The sequence below is a fragment of the Aptenodytes forsteri genome, unplaced genomic scaffold, assembly GCF_000699145.1.
Source record: "Aptenodytes forsteri isolate BGI_AS27 unplaced genomic scaffold, ASM69914v1 Scaffold55, whole genome shotgun sequence".
Lineage (NCBI taxonomy): Eukaryota > Metazoa > Chordata > Aves > Sphenisciformes > Spheniscidae > Aptenodytes > Aptenodytes forsteri.
This window is the reverse complement of record NW_008796063.1, coordinates 9,727,904-9,736,694: the sequence shown is the minus strand read 5'-3', so window position 1 is coordinate 9,736,694 and position 8,791 is coordinate 9,727,904. Positions and strand designations below refer to the sequence as shown.

General features: G+C 64.9%; 1 protein-coding gene across 1 annotated transcript in view; it reads left to right on the top strand.

The window, feature by feature from the left end:
* Positions 1-147: 147 nt before the first annotated feature.
* Positions 148-8,791, top strand: part of FLII (FLII, actin remodeling protein) — a 10,989-nt gene continuing 2,345 nt past the window's right edge. The window contains exons 1-28 of the mRNA XM_019473953.1: positions 148-258; positions 1,436-1,507; positions 1,682-1,762; positions 2,264-2,349; positions 2,514-2,675; positions 2,780-2,883; positions 2,988-3,163; positions 3,250-3,407; positions 3,523-3,607; positions 3,884-4,031; positions 4,162-4,295; positions 4,394-4,606; positions 4,688-4,867; positions 4,941-5,023; positions 5,103-5,177; positions 5,442-5,525; positions 5,592-5,763; positions 5,847-5,951; positions 6,169-6,360; positions 6,511-6,699; positions 6,802-6,941; positions 7,057-7,282; positions 7,436-7,590; positions 7,719-7,779; positions 7,875-8,003; positions 8,108-8,214; positions 8,496-8,601; positions 8,707-8,777. Coding sequence (XP_019329498.1) covers positions 178-258; positions 1,436-1,507; positions 1,682-1,762; positions 2,264-2,349; positions 2,514-2,675; positions 2,780-2,883; positions 2,988-3,163; positions 3,250-3,407; positions 3,523-3,607; positions 3,884-4,031; positions 4,162-4,295; positions 4,394-4,606; positions 4,688-4,867; positions 4,941-5,023; positions 5,103-5,177; positions 5,442-5,525; positions 5,592-5,763; positions 5,847-5,951; positions 6,169-6,360; positions 6,511-6,699; positions 6,802-6,941; positions 7,057-7,282; positions 7,436-7,590; positions 7,719-7,779; positions 7,875-8,003; positions 8,108-8,214; positions 8,496-8,601; positions 8,707-8,777 — 3,575 coding nt within the window. The 5' untranslated portion in view covers positions 148-177. The remainder of the gene's footprint in view (positions 259-1,435; positions 1,508-1,681; positions 1,763-2,263; positions 2,350-2,513; positions 2,676-2,779; positions 2,884-2,987; positions 3,164-3,249; positions 3,408-3,522; positions 3,608-3,883; positions 4,032-4,161; positions 4,296-4,393; positions 4,607-4,687; positions 4,868-4,940; positions 5,024-5,102; positions 5,178-5,441; positions 5,526-5,591; positions 5,764-5,846; positions 5,952-6,168; positions 6,361-6,510; positions 6,700-6,801; positions 6,942-7,056; positions 7,283-7,435; positions 7,591-7,718; positions 7,780-7,874; positions 8,004-8,107; positions 8,215-8,495; positions 8,602-8,706; positions 8,778-8,791) is intronic.

Genomic DNA, 8,791 nt, shown 5'->3' with positions numbered 1-8,791 from the left:
CCAGCTCCCAGTCCCACAGGACTGGGCGATCCCAGGCCTCCCCCCGACCTCGGCGTGCTGGTCAGACTGAGATCCCCAGATCCTCACCCCGTGGGGCAGGTGGTTTTCTCACCCTCCTCCTCCTCCTCCTCCTCCTCCTCCTCACAGGGCGGCTACTTCCCGGAGCACGTGAAGGGGATGACCAGCCTGCGCTGGCTGAAGCTGAACCGCACGGGGCTCTGCTACCTGCCCGAGGAGCTCGCCGCCCTCCAGAAGCTGGTGAGCGGCACGTTTCGGGCAGGGGATGGGCCTCGACGGCTCCCGCTGGGACTGCGGGGTGAGACGGGGCCCTGCGCGGCGGTGCCGAGCGCCTGGTGCCTGCCAGCCTCGTGGCTCATCGGCGGATGCTCTGGTGTCTAATAATAGGGCTGAGCTACGACGTGTGGTTGAAATTGGATGCAGGAGCTCTTAGGAGTGGGGTTGAGACAGACTTGTACTGGGTTTCACCTTGTTTTCCTAGAAAACCAGACTAAAAACCATGCTTAGATCCTCCGCTCTTTAATAGAAGGGAAGGGTGAAGGTTTAGTATGGGGAGGATTAAGGTTTGGGGTTTTTTTTTCCTCCTCCTTTGCTAAAAGATATAAAGAGCGGTAGCTGGCAGCTGCCTGGCTTTGTTTTTTGGGTGGCTTGAGTTTCGTGCACGACCAGGCCCTTGGCGGAGTGCATGGCTAAGCTTCGCTTTGGCGGTGTCCTGCAGCACGTTACGGACATCGTTAAATCGGTGTCAGCCAAACGCAACGCTTTAAACGCTGCCAAAAGCCCTCGTCACCGTGCTGGGTGCGCCCTGCTCGGGCACAGCAAGCGGGGAAGCCCTCCGTGCTGCTCAGAGCTGCGCTCCCGCCAGTCTTGCCGGACGCTGGGGGACCGCGGCTAGACTTAAAACCTGGCACCTCGCCCACCGTCTGCCAATTCCTCGTTTTCCTGAGCAGGTAACAGCTGGGCTGGTGATGCCCGGAGGAAAACAAAAATTTCCCCTGGGCCCTGCTCCAACCTTGCCGGTCCCCACGCGTCTGCCCGTTTCCAGATCACCCAGGGAGAAGCGTTTCCAAGGACTGGGGTCTGTTTGCTTGGGGACTGGATGGGACTGCCACAAGCCAGCTCGGTGGCAACCCAGAGCACCCCGAACCCTGCAGCAGGGCTGGGGTGTCTCAGCCAGGTCTGCCCCAAGGGTGCAGAGGCAGCGTGGGCACGCTGGGGCCAACCAACCAGTTTGAGACTGGGAGCGCCCCAAGCAGCCTTGTGTGGGTCAGGGCTGAGCTCACCCCATACCTCCGCAAGCCCCCTACTCTCCTGGGATCGAGGAGCCCCCACGTCGGTGCGGGGGGCCCGACTGCTGCCCCGCGCAGCCCCGGCTCCTCTCTCTGCTCACTGGGGTTTGTCTGGGGCTTCCCTGCAGGAGCACCTCTCCGTGAGTCACAACAGCCTCACTACGCTCCACGGCGAGCTCTCTGGCCTACCCTGCCTCCGGGTAAGTGTCCCCCTCCCGCGTCCTGCCTGCATCGGGGCATGGTGTCCGCAGGCACCTTTCAGCCGGCCCCTGGCTCTGGGGGACGCGCAAGGATCGTCCCTGGCCACCCCAGGGGGCTCAGCAGGCGTAGAGCTGGCGGGTGGCTGCAGTCGCGCCTCTCTCTCCCCTTTCAAGGCGATCGTGGCTCGTGCAAACAGCCTGAAGAATTCGGGAGTCCCCGATGATATCTTCCAGCTGGACGACCTCTCGGTGCTGGTAGGTGCGGAGTCTCCTTGGCTAATGCGAGAGCCGGCTCAGGCTCCCGGGTCCCACTCCTGCACCTCGGTGGCCCCTCGTGCCCCTTGGGGAGCCCGGTGGGGCTGAGGAGCGTCCAGGGGAAAGGTGCAGGGAGTAAATCAGGACTCAGCGCTGCCCGGCTCCCTTCGACTTTCGGGTGCCCAGGCCATAACTAGCTTCCCCGCAGCAACGACTCCCATGCCCTTTCAGCGCCAGTCCTTCTGAACCCACGTCCGAGCACCAAGGAAGCTGGCCGTGGGCAGGATAACCCTGTGGCAACGCCTCCTTTAACGGCTGATGCTGCGGGCTGGGCTCCCCGCGTGCTCGTCCAGCTCCTGCTGCTGGGCCCCGGTCCGCAGCGCAAGGCCCAGTGTCGGCAGGCCATGCCCCCGAAGGTGCCCCTCGGACCTTGGGTTTGGATGGTGGTTGCTGGATGCGGGGCAGAGGGTGATGCCTGCTTTGCTCTTCCGTTTGCCCCAGGACCTGAGCTACAACCAGCTCACGGAGTGTCCCCGGGAACTGGAGAACGCCAAGAACATGCTGGTCCTCAACCTTGGCCACAACAGGTGGGTCTGGGCCAGGGCAGCCATCTCCCCCTGGCCATGGCCACCTCCATCCATCCATCCATCATTCCCCTTCACTCCCGGTCCTGCTCTCTGCCCCTCGCCGGGAGGGAACCGAGGGCTGGTGCAGGTTCTGGGTAGCCCTGAAGATCCCCATATCCCCGCAGCATCGAGACCATCCCCAACCAGCTCTTCATCAACCTGACGGACCTGCTCTACCTCGACCTGAGCAACAACAAGCTGGAGAGCCTCCCACCGCAGATGAGACGCCTGGTCCACCTCCAGACCCTCATCCTCAACAACAACCCCCTCCTGCACGCGCAGCTCCGGTAAGACCCCGTTTTCCAGGCTGGATCCCGCAATGCCGGGGCTGGGCTGGGCGCCTGCTCCAGCCCTGACACCGTCTCTGCCCTGTGTTCTCCGTGGCCCGCAGGCAGCTCCCAGCGATGACGGCCCTGCAGACCCTCCACCTCAGGAACACCCAGCGCACGCAGAGCAACCTGCCCACCAGCCTCGAGGGCCTGGCGAACCTGGCAGGTAGGGCCGGGGCGCCCAGCCCCACGGCGCACGGGGCCCTCCAGGGGTCCTCTCAGCTTTGGCCTGGGTCCAGCCGGCGGCGTCACCCCGTTGTCTTCCCCCAGACGTGGACCTGTCCTGCAACGACCTCAGTCGTGTCCCCGAGTGCCTCTACACCCTGGGCAGCCTGCGGCGCCTCAACCTCAGCAGCAATCAGATCACGGAGCTGTCCCTCTGCATCGATCAGTGGACCCAGCTGGAGACCCTCAACCTGTCCCGCAACCAGCTCACCTCCTTGCCTGTATGTCCCTGCCCGTACGTGGCGTCCCTGCCTGTGCCTCCATGCCACTGAGTTCTCCCTCACCCTGCCATCTCCTCCTTCCCCAGTCGGCCATCTGCAAGCTGACCAAGCTGAAGAAGATTTACCTGAACTCCAACAAGCTCGACTTTGATGGGATCCCCTCAGGCATCGGCAAGCTCGCCAACCTTGAGGAGTTCATGGCGGCCAACAACAACCTGGAGCTCATCCCCGAGAGCCTGTGCAGGTAGGGGAAAGCCCCCAGCTGGATCTGCTCTGTCCCCGAGAGGGGACACGGAGGCTGCGTGGTGACGGGGTGTCACCCTGGCCTGGTCCTTCACCAGTATCTCTGTGTCCCACAGGTGCTCCAAGCTGAGGAAGCTGGTGCTGAACAAGAACCGCCTGGTGACGCTGCCAGAGGCCATCCACTTCCTGACGGACGTGGAGGTGAGAGCCCAACACCCCCTCCACCACAGCCCCAGCCTGTCCCTGGGATCCCAGGGCTGTAGGGTGGGACGGGGTGAGGCGAGGACAGGGGGTCTTGGGGCCAATACACGCAGTCTGGCACACGGTTCAGCCCAGGCAGGTGATGGATTCGGGGCTCCCTCCACATCCCCTCAACTCACCGAAACCCAGGGTGTGCCGGAGGTCTCCCGTCCCACCCCACATCCTCAGTGAGCCCGTGCTTCGGAGCAGTGAGGTCTCCCGTACCCTCCTCGGCAGATCCTGGACGTGCGAGAGAACCCCAACCTGGTGATGCCCCCGAAGCCGGTGGATCAGACGTCGGAGTGGTACAACATCGACTTCTCCCTGCAGAACCAGCTCCGCCTGGCTGGAGCCTCCCCGGCCACCGTCGCGGCCGCCGCGGCAGGTAAGTGTGCAGGGACGCGGGGGACAGCGGCTGCCCCGGGCAGCGCCCTGGGAGAGGCTGGGAAATGAGCCGTGCCCCACGCAAGGCATGGGTGTCCTGGCTGCCTCTCACCCCATCCCCGTGTCCCCAGGGAGCGGCACCAAGGACCCGCTGGCCCGCAAGATGCGGCTCCGGCGGCGCAAGGACTCTGCCCAGGACGACCAGGCCAAGCAGGTGCTGAAGGGGATGTCGGACGTGGCCCAGGAGAAGAACAAGAAGATAGAGGTAGGGTCTGGGGTGGGAGAGGGTCCCCGAGTGGCACCATGGTGCCCCTGGCCCACCCCGAGTGCCCCCAGCTTAGTGACCTGTCCCCGTCCCCGCAGGAGAGCGGGGAGGCGAAGGCACCGGACCTGAAGACGCGCCGCTGGGACCAGGGCCTGGAGAAGCCGCAGCTGGACTACTCGGAGTTCTTCAACGAGGACGTGGGGCAGCTGCCCGGTCTCTGTGTCTGGCAGATCGAGAACTTTGTGCCCACGCTGGTGGACGAGGCTTTCCATGGCAAGTTCTACGAGGCCGACTGCTACATCGTGCTCAAGGTACCCAGGGGGGACCGAGGGTCCCCCATGTCCCCAACCCAGGGCCATGGCCGTCCCATCTCACACCCCATCCCTCCCCAGACCTTCCTGGACGAGAACGGCTCCCTCAACTGGGAGATCTACTACTGGATTGGGCAGGAGGCCACACTGGACAAGAAGGCCTGCTCTGCCATCCACGCTGTCAACCTCCGCAACTACCTGGGGGCTGAGTGCCGCAGCATCCGGGAGGAGATGGGGGACGAGAGCGACGAGTTCCTCCAGGTGAGGTCGACCCCCGGCCCCCCCGTAACCCCCAGCCCTGCCTCTCCCACCCTCACCCCCTCCCTGTCCCCAGGTCTTCGACAACGACATCTCCTACATCGAGGGTGGCACGGCCAGCGGCTTCTTCACTGTCGAGGACACGCAATACGTCACCAGGTACCGCTGGGGCCAGGAGCTGGGGGGATGCGTGGGGCAGGCGGTGCCCCACGTCCCACCGTGGCTGTCTCTCCCCCAGGCTGTACCGTGTCTACGGGAAGAAGAACGTCAAGCTGGAGCCGGTAGCGCTGAAAGGGACATCGCTGGACCCCCGGTGAGGAGGGGGAGCAGTCAGGGGACACAGGGTCCCTGCGGAGGGACAGGGTGCTGGCAGGGTCCACCCAAGACATCGTAGCTGCAGCTCTGGGGTGAAAATTGGCCATGCCAGCACCTTTCTACAAGGATGTGGGTCCAAACCCCACTTGGCAGCCCCAGCAGCTGCCAGCAGTGCCCTGCTCCACAAGGACCCCCGGGGTGGGGAGGATGCTCGGCGCACCCCACTCTCTCCTGACTGTCCTCTCACCTCTGTATCCACCAGGTTCGTCTTCCTCCTGGACCACGGCCTCAACCTCCTTGTGTGGCGTGGGAGCCAGGCCACGCTGAGCAGCACTACCAAGGCCAGGTAGGGCTGGTCGGGGGGCTGGGGGTGCAGGGAGCCCACCTGCCACCTGACCCGCTCCCGCCGCAGGCTCTTCGCCGAGAAGATCAACAAGAACGAGCGGAAGGGCAAGGCGGAGATCACGCTGCTCACCCAGGGCCAGGAGACCCCCGACTTCTGGGAGGCGCTGGGGGGACAGCCCGAGGAGATCCGGCCCTGCGTCCCCGATGACTTCCAGCCCCACAAGCCCAAGCTGTACAAGGTGGGGAGCTGCCGTCCGCGGGGCCGTCGGCGCTGCTGGGGTCCTGCAGCCCCCCCTTACCCGTGTCCCCCTCCCCTCTGCAGGTCGGCCTGGGCCTGGGCTACCTGGAGCTGCCCCAGATCAACTACAAGCTCTCGGTGGAGCACAAGAAGAGGCTGAAGGCTGATCTGATGCCGGAGATGCGCCTGGTAGGATGGGCCGGGGAGGTTCTCCCAGTCTGAGCAGTAAGACTGGTTTCGTGCCCCCTCTGCCTCCAGCTGTGCCCTGGGAGAGGCAGGTTTGGCCAGCGGGGCCCGGGTGGGGGACGCTTTGCTCTTCCCAGCTGTCTTTCGGGAGCAGGCAGGGCCTTTTCCAGCCAGGAAAGCCCGCGGGTGCCTGACCTCCTTTTCCCTGCGGTGTCCCCAGCTGCAGAGCCTGCTGGACACCAAGAGCGTGTACATCCTGGACTGCTGGTCCGACGTCTTCATCTGGATCGGGAGGAAGTCGCCGCGGCTGGTGCGGGCGGCGGCGCTGAAGCTGAGCCAGGAGCTGTGCGGCATGCTGCACCGGCCCAAGCACGCCATGGTCACCAGGAACCTGGAGGGCACCGAGTGCCAGGTAGGGCAGCCCACGTGCCAGGGAAAGGGCACGGACCCCCGGGGCAGCGGTGCCAGGGAGGGAGACGGGGGCACAGACCCCTCGGATGGAGTGCTGGGTGCCAGGGAGGGTGCTGTGGCCCGGGGGTGCGTTACCTGCTCCCCGATTTAGGTGTTCAAGTCCAAGTTCAAGAACTGGGACGACGTCCTGCGCGTGGATTACACCCGCAACGCCGAGACGGTGCTGCAGGAGGGCGGCCTCGCCGGCAAGGTCCGCAAGGATGCCGAAAAGAAGGACCAGATGAAGGCCGACCTCACGGCGCTCTTCCTGCCCCGCCAGCCCCCCATGCCCCTGAGCGAGGTAGGGCTGGGGACCGTCCCGTGCGTCCCCCCGTGGCGCTGGGCCGGGTACTGACGGAGGGGCTGGGGTGGCCACCGGCTGACAGAGCGCTTGGGGCCGCAGGCGGAGCAGCTGATGGAGGAGTGGAACGAGGACCTAGACGGCATGGAGGGCTTCGTGCTGGAGGGCAAGAAATTTGCTCGCCTGCCCGAGGAGGAGTTCGGCCACTTCCACACCCACGACTGCTACGTCTTCCTCTGCAGGTGACACCCGGCTCGTCCCCTCTCCGGGGCTGCTGGACCCCCTCGTCCCCCCGTCTCCCTGCCCAGACCCCCAACCTGCCCCATCCCTCGCATCACCCCCTGTTCCTGCCCTCAGGTACTGGGTGCCGGTGGAGTACGAGGAGGAGGAGGAGAAGAAGAAGAAGGGTGAAGGCAAAGGGGAGGAGGAAGGTGAGGAAGAGGAGGAGGAGAAGCAGCCCGAGGAAGACTTCCAGTGCATCGTCTACTTCTGGCAGGGCCGGGAGGCCTCCAACATGGGCTGGCTCACCTTCACCTTCAGCCTCCAGAAGAAGTTCGAGAGTCTCTTCCCTGGCAAACTGGAGGTGACCCCGCTGCGTGCTCCTGGGGGGTGACACAGGGTCCCCCAGCTTTGCCTCACTTCTCCCCCCTCCCCTCTCTGACCCCCGGGTGCAGCTGGGGCTTGGGGTTGTGTTTGGGGGGTCCCCATGGCCCTGCTGACACCCAGCCCTGGCCAGGTCGTGCGCATGACCCAGCAGCAGGAGAACCCCAAGTTCCTCTCCCACTTCAAGAGGAGGTTTGTCATCCACCGGGGCAAGCGGAAGGACAGGGCCAGCCCACCCCAGCCCAGCCTCTACCACATCCGCACCAACGGCGGGGCCCTCTGCACCAGGTCAGCCCTCCCGCGGGCTGCTCCTGGCCAGGCAGCCCCCAGGGGTGGTAGCCTCCGGGCAGGGTACACACCGGTGGGCACGGCTGCCTGATCTCTTGCTGACTGTACCTGGTGGGCTTCTTTTCTAGGTGCATCCAGATCAACACAGACGCTGGTCTGCTCAACTCAGAGTTTTGCTTCATCCTCAAGGTACCGCTCATGGCTGAGCATCCTCGGGGGTGCTCGGCCACTTGCCCCTCCCTCCCTCCCCGCTTGGTCAGCCCTGACTGTCTGCGCTCCCCCAGGTGCCCTTTGAGAGCACGGACAACCAGGGCATCGTCTACACCTGGGTGGGCCGGGCGGCCGACCCTGACGAGGCCAAGCTGGCCGAGGACATCATGAACCACATGTTTGACGACTCCTACAGCAAGCAGGTGAGCGGGTGGGGGCACAGCGGGGCTTGATGCCGGCTTACCTGTGTGGCAGTGACTGCCAGGGTGGGGGACGGCCGCGCTCAGCCCCGTCCCTGCCCTCGCAGGTGATCAACGAGGGAGAGGAGCCCGAAAACTTCTTCTGGGTGGGCATCGGGAGCCAGAAGCCCTACGATGAAGACGCCGACTACATGAAGCACTCCCGGCTCTTCAGGTGGGTCCTGGCCCAGGTGGGGCTGCTCAAGCCTGCGCTGATCCCCTTCCTCATCCCGCAGTGCCCCGGGCCACACTAGCCTTTGCCAGGGGCTCAGTCCTCCCAGGCTAGCCGGGGCACGGCTCCCCACGACAGGCAAAGCCCCTCTCCCAACTCTCTGTCCATCCCTGGGCATCAGCCAGCTGAAACGGAGCTTCTCCATCACATCCCTTCCTTCTGCCTGAGCGGAGTCCTAACAAATTCATGTCTTTGATGCAGTCCCCTTCTCGTTGTCCCCGCAGGTGCTCCAACGAGAAGGGCTATTTCTCTGTGTCAGAGAAGTGCTCTGATTTCTGCCAGGACGACCTGGCTGATGATGACATCATGCTGCTGGACAACGGGCAGGAGGTGAGCCGGGGGCGTGAGGCAGTCCTGGGTCCAGGTCCAGGGCGGGAGGGGCTGGATCCGCCAGTGGCTCCGTCGGCTGAGCCCGGCTGTGCCTCCTTCCCGCAGGTCTACATGTGGGTGGGCACCCAGACCAGCCAGGTGGAGATCAAGCTGAGCCTCAAGGCGTGCCAGGTAGGGCCTCCCTCCTGCT